Source organism: Trichechus manatus, unplaced genomic scaffold (genome assembly GCF_000243295.1).
Source record: "Trichechus manatus latirostris isolate Lorelei unplaced genomic scaffold, TriManLat1.0 scaffold00113, whole genome shotgun sequence".
NCBI lineage: Eukaryota > Metazoa > Chordata > Mammalia > Sirenia > Trichechidae > Trichechus > Trichechus manatus.
Window position 1 is genome coordinate 1,052,984 of NW_004444049.1, and position 21,585 is coordinate 1,074,568.

General features: G+C 52.7%; 1 protein-coding gene across 1 annotated transcript in view; it reads left to right on the forward strand.

Moving 5' to 3' along the window:
* SHANK2 (SH3 and multiple ankyrin repeat domains 2) overlaps nucleotides 1-21,585 on the forward strand; it is a 559,307-nt gene that overhangs the window by 325,944 nt on the left and 211,778 nt on the right. Inside the window, exon 16 of the mRNA XM_004383876.1 lies at nucleotides 2,652-2,727. Within this exon, the coding sequence (XP_004383933.1) occupies nucleotides 2,652-2,727 (76 nt within the window). The remainder of the gene's footprint in view (nucleotides 1-2,651; nucleotides 2,728-21,585) is intronic.

The window sequence follows — 21,585 nt, forward strand, 5'->3', positions numbered from 1 at the left end:
ACCCCAGGGAGCCTGGAGGAGTGTGTGCACCCCACGTTGGGTGGTTCTGAGGGGCCACGCCCGGGACCCCAGGGAGCCTGGGGGAGTGTGTACCCCACATTGGATGGTTCTGAGGGGCTATGCCTGGAGACCCCAGGGAACATGGGGGAGTGTGTTCACCCCGCATTGGGTGGTTCTGAGGGGCCATGCCTGGGAACCTGAAGGAGCCTGGGGGAATGTGTACCCCATGTTGGGTGGTTCTGAGGGGCTATGCCTGGAGACCCCAGGGAGCCCAGGAGAATGTGTGCACCCCACATTGGGTGGTTCTGAGGGGCCACACCCAGGGAGTTCAGGGAGCCTGGTAGAGTGTGCACCCCACATTGGGTGGTTCTGAGGAGCCATGCGGCACGCCTGGGACCCCAGGGAGCCCAGAAGAGTGTGTGCACCCCACGTTGGGTGGTTCTGAGGGGCCACACCCAGGGACTTGTGGGAACCTGGGAGAGTGTGTGCGCCCCACATTGGATGGTTCTGTGGGGCCACGCCCGAGGACCTGAAGGAGCCTGGAAGAGCATGTGCACCCCACATTGGGTGGTTGTGGTGGTTAATGAATGAATGCATGTATGGCACCTAGAACAGGACCTGGTACACAGTGAGCCCTCAGTGACAGCGATGATGATGGTGATGTTGTGGCTGTTCCGGGAATTGTTGGAGGCTCAGGTATTTGGGGGGAGTGCTGCTAACCGAAAGCTCAGCAGTTCGTATCCACCAGCCACTCCTTGGAAACCCTATGGGGCAGTTCTACTCTATCGTATAGGGTCGCTATGAGTCAGAATCGACTCAATGGCAAACCCAATGGGGAAGGGATGGAGAAGGAGCTAGGAGCAAGTCACAGAGGACCTCTCCGCCCTGCATGTCAGCTAAGGCAATGCTAGCTGCTGTAACAAATATGTCCAAATAGTGCAGTATAAGGCAGTTGACCACCCCCTGTCTGTCATACTGTGCTGGCTTGCATGTTGCTGTGATGCTGGAAGCTCTGCCACCGGTGTTTCAAATACCAGCAAGGTCACCCATGGTGGACAGGTTTCAGCAGAGCTTCCAGACTAAGACAGACTAGGAAGAAAGGCCTGTTGATCTCCTTCCAAAAATTAGCCAATGAGAAACTTATAGAACACAACAGAATACTGTCCAATAGAGAGCTGGAAGATGAGCCCCCGAGGCTGGAAGACACTCGGAACACACAGTGGCCACAGCAATGGACTCAAGCAGACCAACGATCGTGAAGATGTCATAGCACCAGACAACACTTCATTCTGTTTTACATGGGTCGGAGCCGACTCGGCTTCAACTAACAACAACGATGCAATAGAAGTTTGTTTCTGGTTGTTGTAACAGGCCAACGCACAGAAACCAGGGCTTCTTCCAGCTTGTGACTCCACCGTCCTCTAAGGTCTCATAGTCCTGGGCTTTGAGCTGGCAGAATCAGGAAGAAGGGATGGAAAACACTCTTACTTCCTAGACCCCCAGGGTTGGAAGGAATCCCCATTGCTTGAGCTCACATCCCATTGGTGAGAATCAGTCACATGGCCACTGCTGGTGCAAGGGGTGCTGGGAAGTGTAGTCCTGGGCTGGACCTCTGCTCCCCATGGACGCCTCCCCACTGCACTGAAGAGGGAGCATGTCCATTGCTGACCAGCTGGCTGCCTCTGCAGCAGACGTCCTGGGCATGAAAGGAGCCCAGAGATGCTGGCCTTTCTCAGTACCCTACGTGTGGTCACTTTTGAGTTGCAAATGTGCGTTCTGGGGTTTGAGTAAAAACGTGTTCATCTCGGAATACAGAGTCAAGGAGACAGACAACAGAGAGGGTTGCAAGAGTTTAAATTAGATTCCAGGCCAGTTTCCGGAAAGTAATCACGTAATTTCTCCTTTTTTTTTTTTTTTTTTTTTTTGCAGGATTGAGGAAGGAGGTTGTGCAGAAAATTGTATTTGGGGATAAATGAAACAATAAACCAGGAGCCACTCTTTTTCTCGTGCTTGCGTTTGGGTTTTTTATTCCCCCCTCAGTCCTGAGCTACCTATTCAATCTAATTACATTGTTCATATCATAGCCCATGAAATTTATGTCTATATCTGCTGACTAAGGCAAGCTAGGAGGAGACTTAATTAGGAACACTAATCATGTTTGGTTTTTTTTTTCTTTTTTTTTTTTTAGGGGAAAGCAGCTATAATCAGGAAAATAACAATGAATGTTACTTTTTTTCCCCAAAGGCCATCTCTGCAGGTTCTCGGGTTTTAGAGAAGGCTTGACTGCGTCGCTCCAAAATGCTGTTCTAACTGGTGCCACATGCCACGTGGACTGGTGCTGTCTCAGGCTACACTTAAGTGGTCTTCTTTGCAGAGTGCCACTTCCTGCATCCCCCGTGCGCCGAGGACGGGGGCTCTGCTTCTGCTTTGCTCACGGGTCCTAACTCCCCAGTAGTCAGCCTCGGCCTTCATGTGCATCCCCCAGATTCTGCAAAGCCAAGCCCCAGGGCAGGCCCTCCTCTTCCTCCCAGATCTTCTCCCAGGAGGGCGGCCTTGTGCTTTGTGAGTTAGATAATTTAGAGGCCTGGCCAGCCTCGTGTGGTTCGGGGCGCGACCTTTCTAAACCGTCTTCATCTTCCTTCTCTGTACAGAGACCCGCGCAGACCGCAGCAAGAAACTCTTCAGGCACTACACGGTCGGCTCGTACGACAGCTTCGATGCTGCCAGGTAAGAAGCATTTCTTCCTCTGCCAGGCCCCACCTGGGCTAAGATGCTCGTACCTTCCATGATCCATGGAAGCACTGGACTGTTTTGCATGGAGCGTTGAGACACCCTGAGCGTGCGCTAGGGGGATGGAGGCCGTCTTCCCGCAACCCTACCCCATATGGCCTTCGGTGTGGCGTCGGTCAGGAGCACACCTGTACGGGTGGCCCCAGCAGAAGCCTGTCCTTCCTAGAGGAGCAAGGCGTGGCCTTGACTGGGGGGAAGCAGTAAGAATGTGAAAGGTGGCAACATTTGGCCATGGGAGCCAGAGGGAGGCAGTGTCAAGGAAGCTCGTCCCCGCCCCGAGGGAATGTTTGGATGCTGGAGCATGTTCCATACTCATTCCCACGCTTCTGCTTTGTCGGAGATTTTGTAAAGGAGAGCCTGTTCCCCGTGATGGGCAGTGACAGGCAGTGACACCAGCAGGCGGGATCTTCCCAGCCCAGCAGCTTTGCTTCCGGCTCCCGCTCAAATGGGGAAATGTTGGGTTCGTGCCTGTGCCTTTGATAATGGGCAGAGGGCGAGGGTTTGGATTTTCCCAGGAACCCTCGCTCGTACAGCAGACACTACAGGACATCAGCAGGGTCCAGGCACCTTTTCCTTCCGGCACAGGGGAGGCCGAGGCTGTGGGAAGATGGGGGGAGGGGTCCTGCTGGGAGAGAGGGCCAGCCAGGCCAGGGGACTGGGCCTTATTTCCTACCGATGGCTTCAGGAGCAGCAGGAAATGGGAAGCAGTCTCCCCTGGCCACAGTCCCGTGTCCCCAAGCATGAGGTTTCTCCATCTCTTTGTTTTTGTCCCAGCCCTGAGCCTCCCAGCACCAGCACCAACGCCACACTGGGGTTGGACGGTGCTGAGAAAGGCCATCTGTGTGGAAGGTGGGCCGCCACCCAAGCCGAGGGGACAGTGGGCTCCACAGGAGTCAGCATGACAGAAAAGGGCAGGAGATGGCAGCTGGGGGCCCTGCTCCCAGCTCTGCACGGCGCCACGCTTGGGGCCCTCTGAGAACGCCCCCAACCAGATCTCCCCCAGAGAAGGCCCAGGCTGGGGAAGGGCCTGGAAACCCTGCTCCGGGTCCCGTCTCCCGGGCCCAGCGGACTGTGATATACATCTCAGACCTGTTGTCTTAGCTCTCAGCTGCTTGCAGGGGCCCCGAGCCTGGCGTATGTATTTGTGTGTTGTTTTCATTGAGACAAAATTCACATAACGTAAAATTTACTGTTTTAAAAGTGAATGGCTCAGTGACCTTTAGTACATTCACCACCCCCCTCTAGCTCCAGAACATCTCATTCCCCAAAAGGTGCCCATTAGCAGCCACTCCCCACGTCACCCTCCGCCCAGCCCCTGGCAACCAGGAACCTGCTTTCTGCCTCTATGGCTTTCCGTGTGGTGGACTTTTCAGATAAATGGTACTTCGCCACGTGACCCTTGTGTCTGGCCTGTTTCATTCAGCATGACGCGTTCGAGGTTCATCCGTGTGGTGTGTGTATCCGAACGCCGTTCTCTCTATGGCTGGATAATGCTCCACTGTCCGGGTGGACCACGCTGTGCGTGTCCATTCCTCTCTTGGTGGACATTTGGCTGGTATCCACCTTCTGGCTGCAGTGGACATTGGTGTCCAAGTTTCTGTTTGAGTCCCTGCTTTCAAGTCTTTGGGGAATACGCCTCGGCGTGGAATTGCCCGTCGCCTCTGGTGTTAGCTGTTCCGTCCGCCGTCTCGTAAACGAGGTGAGTTATAACGGGAGAACCATGCCCAGCAGATGATTTCGGCCACCTCCGTGGGGTCTTTGCAGACCGTCCAAGTCATGCCCTTTGCTGACCTTGAAGCCAGGGTGTGATCCATCGCCTGGCCACGAGTGCGGCTCAGAAAGGGGGCTCAGAGCCTGACCTGTGTCTTTCTTTATCTTTATTTGTCCTGCCGTGTCTTGAATTGGGTCTGCTGAATCGTTCTACAGCAGCGGGCTGCTGCTTGTCAAAGTATACCCTGGACCCGTGTCCCCATTCAGCGTGCCTGGTACACTCACAGGGCAGGGTGGGTACGTGCTGGTGGTCCATGGAGCCACGACCTTCCTCTCGTCCAGGGCTATCCCATGTGGGCGTAGGTGGTGAGTGAAAATGGCTCCCCGGAAGCCAGAAGGGTCTTTTAGAGCCACCGCCCCACAAGGCCCATTACCCCTCGGGCAAGGAGCAGCAGACAGGCTTCCCTTGGCATGTACGGGAGGGTGTGTGCATGCATGCTAAGCATCTGAAATGGCTAGCTTTCACCAGGGAGCGGTCGAAGGGAGCGACTTGGTCGAGCTTGGGAAAGAAGACCACGGGGCCACAGGTGGTACAAACAGTTAAGCACTCTACCACTAACCGAAAGGTTGGCCGTTGAGTCCAGCCAGAGACGCCTTGGAAGAAAGGCCTGGTGATTTGATTCCGAAAGGTCACAGCTTTGAAAACCTTATGGAGCCATTCTGCTCTGCAACCCACAGGGTCGCCAAGAGTCAGAATCGGCTCCACGGCAGCTGGTTTGGATTTTTTTTTTTTTGGTGGGTCCACATAGCAAAGGCACATTGCGGGGCTCTTGGTGGGTGGGACCACACCAGGGATGCACTGTGGCTCAGCCCATAGAAGACACTGGGAACTGTCACAGCTGCTCAACAACAAAAGTTGCCTCAGGGGTGATGAGCTCTCCACCACTGGTGGAAATCAAGCAGAGCTGGGTCTTCTTTTGGCAGAGTGTCATAGAATGTCAAACTGGTTGGCCTACAGGACTTCTGCCCATTCTCGTCCCTGTGCCACAAGCAAGCTCGGGAAGGGGGCTCAGAGGGCGGAGACTTCTGGAGGAGGTATGCCACAGGGACTTTATTTGTCCTGCCGTATCTTGATTTGGGTCAGCTTGATCCTTCCTGCAGCGTGGGCGCCCAGGCGGAGGTTGTTGTTAATGCCTGCACTGAACACCTGCTCTGGGGCCACAGGGGGAGGGACACCCAGGCCACACTCGGTCAGCTGGTAGCTTCCAAGCAAAGGGTAAGGGGTTCTAGCTTTGACCACAAGTCGGGAGTCAGCTCTGACCTTCCCAAGGTTAAGGAACCCAGACAAGCCGTGAGCATCGTGCACTCGATGTTACGGTAAAAGAAATAAGAGTAGTGATAGGACTATTTATTAATCTCCTACTGTGTACCAGGCACCTGCGTCACTGACAGCCCTGCAGAGCCTCACAGCAGCCTGCATAGCAGGAATTATTTCCCACCCGACGAGGAAGACACTGAGGCAGAGAAAGGCTGGCCGCGTTAAGGACCTGGTCAGAGCCACCAAACACAGGCCCAGTCTAGCAGACAACAAAGTCCTCGCACTCAGCCCTTCTGTCCCGGGGAAGCGAGCTGGCCTGGAACTGAGAGACACTGAGGAGGACACAGCCGAGTTTTTCTGTCGGCATAGAATCACCACCTTAAGTGTTTGCAGGAAGGATGGAACGAAGCCGTTACCTGGGCCAACTTCTGACTCACTGCCTTTATCAATCACCATCAAGCCAGTTCCAACTCATGGTGGCCCCATGTGTGTCAGAGTAGAACTGTGCTCCTTAGGGTTTTCAATGCCTGATTTTTCAGAAGTAGATCTCCAGGCCTTTCTTCCCAGGCCTCTGGGTGGACTCAAGCCGCCAACTTTTTGGTTAGCAGCTGAGCATGTTAACTGTTTGCACCACCCGTGCACTCCATCTTATGACCAGAGGGTGCAGGAGCCAACCTGCGGGAGCTTCCTCGTTATCTAAAAACAGCCATTGCCATCAAGTTGATTCTGACTCATTGCGACCGCACAGGACAGAGCAGAACTGCCCCATAGGGTTTCCCAGGAGTGGCTGGGGGATTTGAACTGCCAACCTTTTGGTTAGCAGCTGAGCTCTTAACCACTGCGCCACCAGGGCTCCATCTTAGTTCTCTAGTGCTGCTATAATAGAAATACCACAAGTGGGTGGCTTTAACAAACAGAAAGTAACTTTCTCAGTTTAGGAGGCTAGAAGTCTGAATTCAGGATGCCGGCTCTAAGGGAAGGCTCTCCTCTTTTCACCTCCTGCTCCTCTGTTCCTTGGCCATCTTCATGTGGGGTGGCATCTGTCTTCCCCTCTCTGCTTGCCTCTCTACGCCACATCTGCTCTTTCTGTGTCTCAAAGGTGATTGGCTTAAAACGCCCCCTATGCTGTTATGACCTCATTAACATAACAAAGAAGACACTGTGACCAGATGGGAGTATATCACGCGTGTGTTGTTATTGTTCTGTGCCACTGAGTTGATTCCGATTCATAGCGACCTAGGGGTTAGGATTTAAAACACGTATTTTGGGGAGACACAATTCAGTCCATACAGAAACCTACTGTGTTTGGGACCAGCAGAACTGGTCCTAACTGGACTATGAACTTGGCAGGAGGATGGAGGGCAGGCCGCAAGGCAGCTGTCCATAGAGATGGGTCAACCTTACGTGCCATTGCAACCTGGCGACAAGCACCAGCGTGTGGCTCGTGAGTGGGTACTGGGTGAGAGACAGGCTACCAGCTCCCTGGGACGGAGTGGGCAGAAAGTGTCCGAGGGACGTGGGCCCTGAAGAACACCCAGCAGTCGGTTAGCGGCTCCAGATTTCCTGTAAGGAGGAGCCTAATGAGCTGCAGAGACCCGTGTGTTGCGCCAGCCCAGCAGCCAGTTACCCACCGTGGGTGGGAGGATTGGGTCTGGGCAGGACAGCGTGAGGCTGGGGCCACCCTCCGCAGATGCAAATGTAAGTCAAGAAAATGCAATGGGAAGGGAGACCTGGTGGAGACATTTTCTGAATCAGTTAGGAGATTTCTCCCTTGCCCACCACTTCTTATGTCAGAAGTTTTGCTCAGAGGCACAGAGCTGAAGAGCCGAATGGCTGGACACATGTTGTTTGTGAGATGTGTTTAGTTGTTCCAGGTGATTCCTTCCCAAAGACTCCCCACCTTGTAGGATTCGCTGGATGAGGAAGTGCCTCCACACCCTGAATGTACATACTATTGTTGTGTGCTGTCGAGTCAATTCTGACTCAGTGACCCTATGTGACACAGTAGAACTGCCCCATAGGGTTTCCTAGGCTGTAATCTTTATGGGAGCAGGTTCTCTTGCAGAGCCACTAGTGGGTTTGAACCGCCGATCTTTCTGTTAGCAGCCAAGCACTTAACCATTGCACCACCAGAGTTCCTTGTACATAATATAGAAAGACACAGTGTTGGCACATTGGTCAAGATGAGACAGCAGAGATCCTGGGGGCCATTTCAACATAGGACTTCACAGATGGTTCAAGGCCATTTTAGCACATTTCTCAACACAGTGGGTGGGAATGCCCAGTTCCCACTCCTCTCAAAGCAGACCCCAGCCTCCTCAGCGTGGGACATCCAGGAAGAGTCTGTCTGAGAAGGGCCAGGGAGCCCTCAGGGTCTAACTCAGGCCTGAACAGACTCCATTCATTCATGTATCCTTTCACCCATTTACCGATCCAATCCACACAAGCATACATACATATGTACATATCCCTACCCATTCACTCAGTCATCAGTCTGCGCATACACTCATCCATAACATAACAAAGAAGACACTGTGACCTCAGCGTCCACCCACCCACCCATCCATCCATCCAACTATCCACTCACCCGTCCAGCCAACCAACCACGCCACTATCCACCCATTCATCTATTCACCCACACTAGCTGTTGGTTGTCAGGTGCCATCAAGTCAGTTCCCGCTCATAACGACCCGACATACAACAGAACGAAAACATTGCTTGGTCTGCGCCATCCTCATGATCGTTGTTATACTTGAGCCTATTGTTGCAGCCACTGTGTCAGTCCATCTCGTTGAGGGTCTTCCTCTTTTTTGCTGACGCTCTACTTTACCAAGCATGATGTCCTTCTCCGGGGACCGGTCCCTCCTGACATGCCCGAAGTATGTGAGATGAAGTCTCACCATCCTTGCTTCTAAGGAGCGTTCTGGCTGTACTTCTTCCAAGACAGATTTGTTTGTTCTTTTGGCAATCCATGGTATATTCAACATTCTTCACCAACACCACAATTCCAAGACGGCAATTCTTCAGTCTTCCTTATTCATTGTCCAGCTTTCACATGCATATGAGGTGATTGAAAATACCATGGCTTAAGTCAGACACACCTTAGTCCTTAAAGTGACATCTTTGCTTCTTAACACTTTAAAGAGGTCTTCTGCAGCAGATTTGCCCATTACAATGCATTGTTTGATTTCTTGACTGCTGCTTCCATGGGTGTTGATTGTGGGTGGGATCCAATTAAAATGACCCACACATAAATACATAAACCTACCCATTCACCCACTCATCCATCCATGTATCCATTCATCAACCAACTCATCCATCCACCCACTCATTCATCCATCCATCCATTCACCCACTCATCCATCCGTCCACCAACTTATCCATCTATCCACTCATTCATCCATCCATCCATTCACCCATTAATCCATACACCAAGCCATCTATTCAGCAACCCGCTCGCCACCCACTCACTCATACATCCATACACCCAACCATCCATCCATCCACACCCACTCTTCCATCTATCCATCAAACCACCCATCCATTCAACCACCCACTCATCCATGACCAATCCAGTCACTTATCAGTTCATCCTCACCCATCTATCCATCCATCCATCCACCCACCACTCATCCACCCATCTATTTAACCAATATTTATTGAACTCTGACTACTGTGAGCTGGGGATATAGAGTAATCAAGACAAACATAGTCTTTGACCTCACTTAGATTACACTCTAGTTAGGGGATAGAGATTATAAAGTTAACAAATAAACTAGAGAATTTCACTTTGTGGTAATTCTATAAACCAGATTAATGACACCATCTTAGAGCCACTTGGGTAGGTTGGATCAGGTCAACTTTAAATAGAGAACTCAGAGAAGGTCTCCCTGAGGAGTGACGGGCTGAAACTTGAAGGTTGAAGAGGAACACACCTGTAAAGAGCTAAGGAACTGTTCAAGGCAGGGCCCGGCAGGTGCAAAGGCACTGAGGTGAAAGAAGACCCTGGCATTGCAGGAACAACAGTGAACTAGAGCAGGGTAGAGAGGACGAGGCCAGAGAGAGGCCTCGTGGAAGGAGTTTGGTTTCATTGTACTTGCAATTGGGAGACGCTGGAGAGTTTTAAGCAGCAGAATGACGTGATGTGATTAACTTTGCTGGAGGGCAGCAGATGGAAGGACAAGTAGAGATGGTCTAGTAGGCCATTGTAGTCATCCAGGCCAGGGGAGGGTGGCAGTTTGGGCTGGTGGAGGGGGTGGAGATGGAGATGGATTCAAGATGGATGGCTTCAAGATATGGGGTGAAGTTAGGACTGATGGGACCTGTGGAGGCACTGGGCGTGGGAGTGAGGGAGAGCAAGGAGGGCACAGCTCTGCACCTTCTCTGGGGGTTTGCAGAGTGACTGGACGTTGGACCCAGTCCCTGTTGACAGCCAGGTCTTCTCGGTACCTCTCATTACACACTCAAAGCTGTGCGGGCAGCTTCTATTCTGCTCGGAAGGAACGCGTCCATAAACACCACTCAGAAAAAGAATAGAGAAGGTGCCGAGCTCTTATTATTCCTCTCTCTTAGCAAAACTAATTTTCTCCTAGAGATTGAATTAGACGGACAGCAAATGATGCCCATTCACCCACTGAATATCTGTAGCTACTTATTTCCGTGGCTTTCATCCATCATAGCCCAATTATTATATTTTTTAAATTGCTCATAGGAAATACATATGCATGGTTTAAAAATTGAAAATGTGCAGCAAATTATATAGCGGGAAGAGTCAGTCTCCCTCCCTTGCTTGCTTTCCAGCCCCCCAGCTCCCCTCCTTCCAGAGAATCTGTTATTGGTTTCTTTTCCTGAGAATCTTTCCGGAGACGGACTCTTCATCTGGAAGCAGATGTATATGTAATCTGAAGCCTTCTGAAGTCCCTGAAAAATAAGAAGTCCTAAGATTTCTGTCTGATTTTCCAACAAAGTCACCGTGTGACCTTGGGCAGTTCACCTCCCCTCTCTGTGCCTGGGGCTCCTGACCCCCAAAGTGGGTCTGTTTGCAAAGCGGAGACCATACGTCCAACTCATGCCCAATCGCCAGTTGTGTTGATGTGAGAATGAATGAGAAAATATATGTTGAGTGCTTGTAGCTCCTTGGAGGAATGTGCTGTACAAATCCGGAGGGATGCTGAATTGTGAACAGTTTGTGTGGGTTGCTGGCTTTCCTTTGAAACCCTAACTTTGTGTTCTAGAAGACTGCTTCAGCGTGTAGGTTGTGAGAACTGAATGGCAAGAAACATTCGCTTTCTCCATTCTTTCTCCGCCATTACTTTGTGTTTTTTTTTGTTATTCCTTAGACTTGAAAAGAGGGATCAATCTCTCTGAGTATATCCTCTAGCTTGATGTGTAAGGAAACTTTTGGCCTCTCTCTTCATTCATGGCTCAGCCCAGAGATGAGTAACAAAGTTCTCACGGCAACTCCTTTTGGGCAACAGCTTGGGACAGGGAAGGAGGGGATTTTGGTTTTTATTTCATACATATCTGTATTTTTATTTTCTACAAATTTGTCATTTTTTAAAACCCAGAGAGAGAGAGAGAGTAAAAGAGATGAACCCCTTAGGAGGTGTTCTGGGCAGAGGCCAAGTAAGAGGTCGCCCCAGCTGTATGCCCAGGCTCTTCAGTCTCACTCTCCTAGAGGGACCATCTCCTGCCCTCAGATGCATATGGCATCTGGTGGCCAGGACTCCATCTGGGTGAGTCACATTCCACAAAGAACATGCCTCCAATCTGAGCCTGTGATGACTTCCTTTTCTTTGTGGTCACCATTATGGTGATCAGGACACCCGGTGCCCAAGCAGGAGACCTAGGTATCCTCCCCATCCTTCTCCCCGTCCTTCTTCTCTCCCCTCCCTCGTTCATGCCATGCAAGTTTATACTCCAGTTACCTTAATGATGGGTCTTGGTCTGGGTTTCTTCTTGATGCATTGTGTGAACTATCCTGGAGGCTCCTTCAGACTGAAACCACTTCAACTTCAAGCAGATCCTTTTATTATTCCCATGATAATTCCCTCACCCTTGCTTTCCTAGGGGAGTCTTCCTAGATTTTCTGGTGGACCGTGTGAGTTTATACCCCGTCCCTTGTGTTCTGTCACGTTTTCTTTCTCCTTGTCTTTTTGCTCTGTGTTCTGGGAAACTTCCTACGTATCTAAGTTTTGATTTGGGCAATCACATTATTATTTTCCAAGAGCTTTTTCTTTCATTGATGGGATAAGCTTCTAAAGCTTGAGAGAAGTGGTTTCTGGAGCAGACCACACAGTTGTATAAGGGCAGATCTCCACACATGGCTGCTCTCAAGTCAGGGCCCGAGTCGACTGCATGATCCTTCAGGTCAGACTCCAAGAACAGAGAACCCAGGGGCTTGTTTCTTGCCCCACTCCTCCCAGGAGCTCATGGGCACAGACAGATAAGAGTTCTTGTGCACACCTGTGGGCCCAATTGAAAATTGAAGGGTTGGTGAATTTTCATTTTGGGGTGAGCAGGTGCAGATGACCAGGTAATGGGGTAGTGATAAGAGAAGCAGGTCCCAGGAGCATCGTGCCCGAGCTGGGTGGTGAAGGGGAGGCCACTGTCTGATCAGGGAGGTGGGCGTGGCCGTGCAGAGCTCAGACTCTTAGAGGGACCTGTGTTCCTTCCCAGCCTCGCCGTTTCCCAGAACTGTGGCCCATGAAGAGGTAACTGTCAGGTGTAGAAAGAAATTTGGCCTTTGGTCTTGGTTCTTTCGAGCCCGACCATACCTGAGGCTAATGAACGGAGGCTCACCAGACCAAGGGGGACACCCCCTGGGGGCCCGATGTTGAGTAAACCTCAGGAGTTACGGTGTAGTCTGTCACGGCCATGTGAGGGGACCAGTAAGAGCCTTAAAGCTCAGATGTGCTTCCTGGTTGGTCATGACGATGCATGGGAGGGGGCAGAACATCCATCTTTGGGACATGGAAGCTCCAGGCTGGGACCCCTTCCAGACGTTACCTTATGCTTCTCTTTGTTTGTGTCCTTTTGAATGTAAGAACTCCGTGGTCCTAAGTATGATGTACTCTCTGTGAGATTCTGAGTCGCTGCAGTGAGCTAATGAACCCACAGGGGCAGTGAAAGCCAGCAGGGGCTGGCATTGCCTGTTTGGCAGTCAGAGGGACTGTGAGCTCTGACCCAGCTCTGGGTGGCTGGGGTCAGAGAGAGGGTGCCGCGTGGCGGGCTGGTGACGAGGATGGAGAAGGCGGAAAGTGAGCCCCGGACCCATCCCCACGCTTTTGGGATTGGATTCATGCTGATCACGCAGTTAGTGATGAGGGCAGGATTTACCCCCGGTGCCTCTTACTTAGAGCAATAACTCACTCTCTGCTAGGCCCCGTGTCATCTGAAGACTAGCCGTTGTGATCCTGCCTCTGCCCCAGAGTTTTGGGCCTCAGATTTAATGACCGATGGTGCAGGAAGCCGAGCAGAGGCCTGGCACGGGGTGTTTGCCTGGGGAGCTGCTGGCTCGGCTGGGCCAGGTGTGGGCTTCTCCTCCCTCACTCGGTGATTCCGCGTTCAGCTGGCTCGGGTCCCTCTCAGCTACTGTCCCCAGACCGCTCATGGTGTGGAAGCCTGCCTTTGGGTTTGGACCGCCCTCATCCCCCAAGACCAGGGTGAGGAAGAGGTCTCCTGGCTGGGAAAGTGCTCAGGCCTCTGCAAGCAGGCAGGGTGTTTCAGGTGGGAAAGAGGTGAGCCTCCCCACACCTGGCCTGGGGACCTTGCTCTTAGGTATCAGAGGTGGGGAGCCCTTGGTCTTACAAGCTGGGGGAGGGGGCTCTTTACTGGAGCTATTGCCAACAGAGGCACCCCAGGACTGCCGGGGTCTCAGGCAGAGAGGCCGAGTTCTCAGAGGCTCAGGCAGCCGCTTCCGTTTCAGCCCCCCAGTGGGGCTGGCAGGAGGCCCTGGCACCTTTCCTGTGGGCCCGGCGGCCCCTGCTCGGGGGCTGGGAGCCGACTTCTCACCACCAGGGAGGCTGCTGGCTCAAAGCATCATCCGACCACATTTAGTACATTTCCCAGGTGGCGAGTGGGTGTGTGGGTGGGGTAGCGCGGGCGGATGGGTGGGGACGGATGGAGAAGCGGCAGAGGAGGAGCCGGGAGGCCAGGATTTCAGGCACACCTCGGGGCCTCGGGCCCAGCTGGAGCCCCGTGGGCCTCTGCTCCCTTGGAGCCCACCTTGCTCTGCTCCGATGGAGCAGGTGCCAACCAGAGCTCAGCAGAGCGGGGCGCCCCCCAGGGGCACTCGTCTCTTGGTCCCCCAAGCACCTCCTGCAGCTGGAGGGAAGGGCTTTGCGTTGACTCTCCCTGAAGCTTTTGGTGGCCACGCTGCCGAAAGCCATCTCCCTCTCTCCACACCCAACCCCGGCCCTGCCCTCGTCCATGTCCGTCTTGTCCCGGCCCTGGTTGGTGGCCTTTGCCGATTTTCACAGTGTTACTAGTCTGCCACCATGGCTGATTGTAAGCCACCAACGTGAGGTCGCTGAGCACCAAGCTGGACAGAGATCCCTGCAATCGCCCCTTCACCACCATAAGGACCCAGAGCTCTGGCACCCCCATGCCAAGACCAGGTCTCCCCTCTCATTCCTGCAGCCCCCACGGCTCTGGGCCTAGGGCTCGCACATGGTCAGCCCTCATGCATGAACGAATGTGCTGATCTGAAGTTCAGGGGAGCCAGCTTCCAGCCTGATGAGGCGCAGGCCTGGGAGCCCCAGCAGCCGTGTTCCGGTCCCAGTTCTGACACTGACTTGCTCCATGGGCCTGCTTCCCTGTCTGGAAAATGAACTCGTCGTCCCCAAGTTGTCTTCTGGCTGTACAATCCCGGCTATTCTGCCCGTCTCCGCCACACCCACCAGCGGGTGGTCGCCAGTGAGTGGACGTGCTTTCACCAAACTGCAGATCCTGAGTCAGGCTGGACGGGGCTGGGATTGCAGGCCTGGGACCAGCGCGGGCAGAGGTGATGAGGGATGCTGAGTCACAGTGGGGCCTTCCTGCTTGATGCAGGCGTGGACACCAGGCCACTCTAGGAGAAGGTGAGGAAGCTGGCTCCAGAAGTACCCCCAGGGTCCTGCCTATACCCTGTAGTCCTCAGGAATGTTCATGAAGGCCTGGTCCTCTGGACCCAACTCCAGAAAGGGGGGAAGTCTCTGGTGTCTGACTCTAAGAGGAGTCTGAGGGAGAGGTGAGCAGACCTCCTCTAGTTGGTGTTCCCTGGCCCAGGGGAGCTTGTCTGTCTTTGCCCCTTCCACCCCTGCATCTCCTACATTCCTGTCTGCTCCAGGACAGGACTGGGCCTGACTCCATGTGTCAGAAGACTCAGCAGCTCTAGGACTTCTTGGCATCTGGCACAGGGCCTGGCAAATACTTAACTGTCAGAGAAAGTCACAGGGAGGGGGTCCATGGATGGGAGGAGGTGAATAAATATTTGGATGGATGCATGCATGCGTGCATAGATGAGTGGATAGATAATTAGCTGGGTTGGTGGGTTAGTGGGTAGATGGATGGATGAATGATTGATGGGAGATGGATCAAAGCATGGATAGATGAATGAGTGACGTATGGTTGACTGGATGAGTAGATGAGTGAGTATGTAGATGGATGGATGGGTGAGTGAATGAGTGGATGAATAATACATGGTTGGCTGGTGGGTGGATGGATGGATAGGTGGATTAGTGAGTGTGGATGAGTAATTGGATGGATGAATAGATGGGTGGATGGATGGACGGATAGATGGGTAGATGGATGGGCGGATGGATGGATGGATAGATGGGTAGGTAGATGGATGAATGGATGGATAGATGGGTAGATGGATGGGCGGATGGGTAGATGGATGGATGGGTGGGTGCTTGGGTGGATGGATGGGTGGGTGGATGAGTGAGTGGGTGGATGAGTAATTGGATCAATGAATAGATGGGTGGATGGATGGATGGATGGATGGGTGGATGGATGGATGTATGGACGGATAGATGGGTAGATGGATGGGTGGATGGATGGATGAATAGATGGGTAGGTAGATGGATGAATGGATGGATAGATGAGTAGATGGATGAGTGGGTGGATGGGTAGGTCGGTGGGTGGGTGGATGGATGGATGGATGGGTGGATGGATGGATGGATGGACGGATAGATGGGTAGATGGATGGGTGGATGGATGGATGGATAGATGGGTAGATGGATGGGTGGATGGATGGAAGTATGGGTGGGTAAATGGATGGAGAGATCAAAAGCTAGAACCCTGGCACCACCCTCACCCGCTGCCCTTGAGAGCAGAATGAAATGCCCATCACCCATCTTTGTCCCAGGAGGTCAGTGAGATAACACTGGAGCAAATGCAACCCACTGGGTCTTGGGAGGATGCAGCTTAGAGAGCCTGCACCTTCTCCTTCCCTCTGGGGAGTGCAGGCAGACAGGTCAGCCCCTCCAGGACTCAAGGTCCTGGGAAACTGGGCCCAGCCTTCCCCGGCTCCTGGGCCACTAACAGCCAGCAAGCAGGCCCCTGCCTCCACTAATCGAGGTCAACTTGCTGGCTGAAGGCCTGGCATAGCAGATGGCCTCATCATGGCACCAGGGCCCTTGGCCTGGGCTTGGCCTGGGGAGCCTATTCTGTTTCCGGATGAGCAGGGGCTGTAGAGATGTGCGAGGGAGGAGCTGGGGCTGGGCTGCAAGGCATTCCGGGTGGAGTTCTGTCCTGGCACGGGCTGGGAGGCAGGAGAAGTGAGTTCAAAAGGAGGCTGGTAGAGAGCGGCCTCTTGGGCAGGGCTCAGACTGGAGGCAAGGCTCTCCCGACCCAGCTTGTGCACACAGCCTCTTTCTGCTTGCAGAGCGTATTTCTTGCCAACCTAGAAGGCAGGCTGGGGCTCTTGGATGGGATGATGGAAATCGGGGGTGGGGGGGCGGGCAGAGATGCCTTCAGCAGCACCCCCCCTTGGGCAGTGGCTGGGGTTGAGGTCAAGGGTTGGAGTGAGCCACTGAGGTAGGGTTGGGTTATGAATTGTGCCCCTGCAAAATATGTGTTGAAAATCCTAACCCCTGTACCTATAAATAGGACTCTGTTTGGCAATAGGGTTTTCTTTCGTTATGTTGATGTGGGCACACCAGTGTGAAGTGGGTCCTAAACCTAATCACTCTGAGTTATGGAAGGAGCAGAATGGGTGCACATCGGGGAAAACAGACACCAAGGGACCCCAAGGAACTTCCAGGGCTGCCAACGAGGAGGGACCCTCCCCTAGAGGGAGGCTCTCATTTCCACTTCTAGACTCCCAAATTGTGAGACAGTGAATTCCTGTTCTTCACCTCCACCTCCCTGTGATATAGCTTGTTATGGTGGTACTAGGTGAGTAAGAAAGACAGCTGGGCTCAGAAACTGCCCTGGATCCCTTGCTTCATCTTTCTGCACCACGGGTCACTATCTGCAAAGTGCATGGAGAGAGAACCCTGCCTGTCGCCCAACTTCTATCCTTGCACTTAGAACTGAGAGGGATGCTTGGGGTCCCTTCTTTTTCCTGATGGAGAAACTGAGGCAGAGAGAGGTATGTAGCTTACTGGAAATGCCACAGTCAGAGGCAGGGCAGGGACCAGCCCTCCCCTGCAGGGCAGTACCAGATGGGCAGGCACCTTGTCCACCCTGCTTGGCGTGGTCCCCAGATACCAGCTTGGAGCCTCACACAGCTCAGCCACAGTACAGATGTGTGGAAGGGGGTCGCCTGTCTCTGGTTCTTTCCATGGCTGAGCTTCCCCAGTGGGGGACAGTGTGAGATCAACCAAGACCCACTGCCGTGTAGTTGATTCCGACTTACAGCCACCCTATAGGACAGAGTAGAACTGCCCCATAGGGTTTCCAAGGGTGTAATCTTTACGGCAGCAGACTGCCAAATCTTTCTCCTGCAGAGCGGCTGGTGGATTCGAACCACCTATCTTTCAGTTAGCAACTGATCACTTAACCGCTGTGCCACCAGGGTTCCTTAGAGTGTGAGATAGCAGGGAAGATTCTCTTAGAAAACCAGGGAGGGAGCTGGGACCTTTGACCATTGCTGTCTCCTGGCTCTGGGAAGATGAGTGGACGGGGTGATGGGGGCAATGAAGACTCTGGACATGAAGAGAGGAGTCCACAGACAGGGAGCACAGCACCTCAGCCCTCTGCGTGCATCCATTCAACAACAGTGTATCAAGTGGGTCAAGATGCTGTTGTAAGGGACTGGCACGTGTGGTGGGTTGAAAAGGGGCCACCAAAGATGTTCATGTCCTGGTCCCTAGAACCTGTGAGTGTGCTATTATGTGTCAAAAAGGGGTCTTTGCATATATGACTGTCCTGGTGGACCCTAAGTGCAATCACATGCATCCTTCTGGAGGGGGCAGAAGGTGATTACACACACACTAGGGGGAGACCATGTGAAGAAGGAAGCAGAGGTAGGAGTGATGCGGCCACAAACCAAGGAGTGTTGGCAGCCACCAACACTGGAAGACGCAAGGAAGGATCTTCCCCTAGAGCTTCCAGGGGGAGTGCGGCTCTGCCGACACCTTGATTTTGTCCCAGGGATACTGATTTCAAAGTAAGTTCTGCCCCCTACTACTATGAGAGAATAAATTTCTGTTTTCTAAGCTACCAAGTTTGTGGCAATGTGTTACAGCAGCCACAACAAACTAATACAACGTATGTCTGTGAACTCAACCAAGGTTCCTGTGCACCTACACAAATGCTGATTCAGAGAAGGTGGCAAGTTCTGTGGAAAAAGGAAGCGTTAAGGGAAGCCAGGGAGATTGGGACTGGTAGGCGGGAGGAAGGAAGGTTGCTGAGTTAAATGGAGATATCAAGGTGGGCCTCAGTGAGAAGGTGAGAGTTGAGCAAAGACTTGAGGAAGGGGAGCAGGGGGAGGAAGAGAGTCCAAGGGGGAGGGAACAGCAGTTGTCAGATCCCTGAGGTGGGAGCGAGTGAGCTGGTGTAATGGGGACAGGTTCTGTATGCTGTTCCCGGGGCTGCTGGAACAAAGTCCCACAGGCCGGGCGTCTGGGTTCCCCAACGCTGCTGGAACAAACTCCCACAGGCCGTGCGTCTGGGTTCCCCAACGCTGCTGGAACAAAGTCTCACAGACGAGGCGCCAACGCTGCTGGAACAAAGTCCCACAGGCCGGGCGTCTGGGTTCCCCAACGCTGCTGTAACAGAAATACCACAAGTGGGTGGCTTTAAAGAACAGAAATGTATTTTCTCACAGTTTAGGAGGCTAGAAGTTCGAATTCAGGACACTGGCTCTAGGGGAGGCTTTCTCAGTCTGCTCTGAGGCAAAATCCTAATCTCTTTCAGCTTCTCTTCCTCATCCCCTTGGCGATCTCCACGTGGCATCAGTCTTTCCCTATTTCTGCTTCCTTGCTTCTGTGCCTAATCAGCTCCTTTTATATCTCAGAGGTGACTGGCTTAAAACACACTCTATACTGATAATGGCCTCATTAACACAACAAAGAAAACTCATTCCCAAATGGGATCATATCCACTGGTATAGGGGTTAGGATTTACAACACGTATTTTGGGAGACACAGCTCAATCCATAACACCTGGTGGCTTATAAGGAGAAAAGTTTATAGTCTTACAGTTCTGGAAGCCGGAAGTCTGAATTCAGGGCGTCAGCTGGGCTGTGCGCTACCCTGACTTTCTAAAGAGAGCATCTTCGTCCTCAGCCAGCGCAGAAATTCCGTTGGGTTCAAGACATCTAAGCATGGTTTCTGTTACTAAAGCCAACACCCCTGGCTGATCTACCAGGAGAGAATGGGTTTTCTCTGGGGGGGGCTGGGTGCCCTCACTTGCTTCCCTACAGGGGTACGGGATATGTGGTAGGATCTAGGTAGGGCTGGATTACTTCTCAGACCAGAAGGACTGAGCAGGTAGGAAGTTTTTGGATTATCTGGGAAACCTCCCATGCTCCATTCCTTCTCAGCTCTTCTATGTAAATGAGGTGACACCTCTCCCAGGAGGAGCCATGGGGACTGCAGGTGGCAGCCCAACCCTGGGTTGCTAAGGCAGGACCGCCTAGTGGGTCCAATTTCTGAGCATAGCCCAGCTGGATTTAGAGAGACCGATCACTGTCTGCCTTCCTGGGGACTGTACCCAAGGGGGTGCGCATTTCATCTTCATCTGATTAATTTCTGGGCCAGGAATCCGATGGACTCTTTAACCTTGCAAAGTGAGGTCACCTGTGGGCCTCGGCTGAAATTTGTCAGCTGTGGAATTCGGGTTGTGCCTAACAAAGAACTTCCTTCTAAATTCTGCTCTGCTGTGACCCCGAAACACGGAGCCCTTTGTGCGGAAAACGTTTACTCGCTGGTTGCCATGGTCCAGGTTTGCCAAGAGAAAGGGAGCCCTGCAGAGAGAAGCGGAAAATAAGCAGAGCTTTGAGGGGGGCCAGTGTCCCACGGGGCGGTGAGGACCCTGCTTCCCCGATGGAGAGAAGCCAAAACGCTCTGAGCAGCTGATGTCACCTCTCAGTTGTCGTGCAAATCAGGGTGTTTGGATGCCAACTAGGACCACTGGGACAGTTTCCTTTTAAGTGGTGATTTGCATGTGGTCTGGTAATTGACCAGGCTTTGTTCTTCTCTGCCCGGTGAATGAGATCTACCTGGAGAGAATGCAGGAGGATTTCTGTTCCTTTGTGTTTCTTCGCTGGTACCCATGCCAACGGGCCCTCCATCCTGCAAACATCTCGGGTGGGGCAGAGCTGGGATTAATGAGTCATCCCCATAATCATCCAGGGTTTGTTCTACGCCCCCCTCCCGAGCCAGCATTACAAACCTTGTCTGTCTCACTGGGGAGGAGAAGGTAGGGTTAGGTGGTGTAGTTGGCTGAATACTGCTTGCTCCCCTGCCTCCCTTGCAAAGATGTCCACATTCCAGTCCCCAGAACCTGTGACTCCCTGAGGTTGTGTGGTAAAGGGGAATGAAGGTTGCAGGTGGAATGAAGGTGCTAATCAGCCGACCTTGGGATGGGGGGATGATCCCGGATTATCCAGGTGGGCCCTCAATGTAACCACAAGGGCCCTTGTAAGGGGGAGGTAGAGGGATATTTGACTACAGGGGAGGAAGTAGGAGATGTGAAGAGGGAAGCAGAGGTTGCCGTGATGTGAGGAAGGGGCCGCGAGCCAAGGAATGCAGGCAGCCTCCAGAATCCGGAAAAGGTGAGGAAGAGATTCTTCTCCCCCGGGGACACCTTGACATTAGTTCAGTGACACTGACTGGAGACTTGTGGTCTCCAGAGCTGTGAGAAAAACTGTGCGTTGTTTTAGGGCAGCGTTCATGCTGGTTTGTTTGAACCATCACGGAAACACATACGTAGTGTCTAGGAGCATTCTGTGTACTGAGCCCTGAAACTCTGAGGATGGTCCCTGGCATAAAGCCAGCTGTGATCTGTGTTAGCTAAGAGTACAAGTCCCTTGGTGATGCAAACAGTGAACACACTCAGCTGCTCCCAGGAAGGTTGGAGGTTCAAGTCCACCCAGATTCGCCTCAGAAGATAGGCCTGGGGGATCTGCTTCTGAAAAATCCGGAATTGAAAACCCTACAGAGCACAGTGCTGCTCTGACACATGTGGGGTCACCGTGAGTCAGAGCTGACTCGATGGCATCTGGTTAGCTGTGAATATATTACTCCCTGGGGCAGAAAGTAATATGTCCATTTTACAGATGAAGAAATCGAGGCTGCAAGAGTGTCAGTCACTTGCCCAAGGCCAGAAAGCGCAGC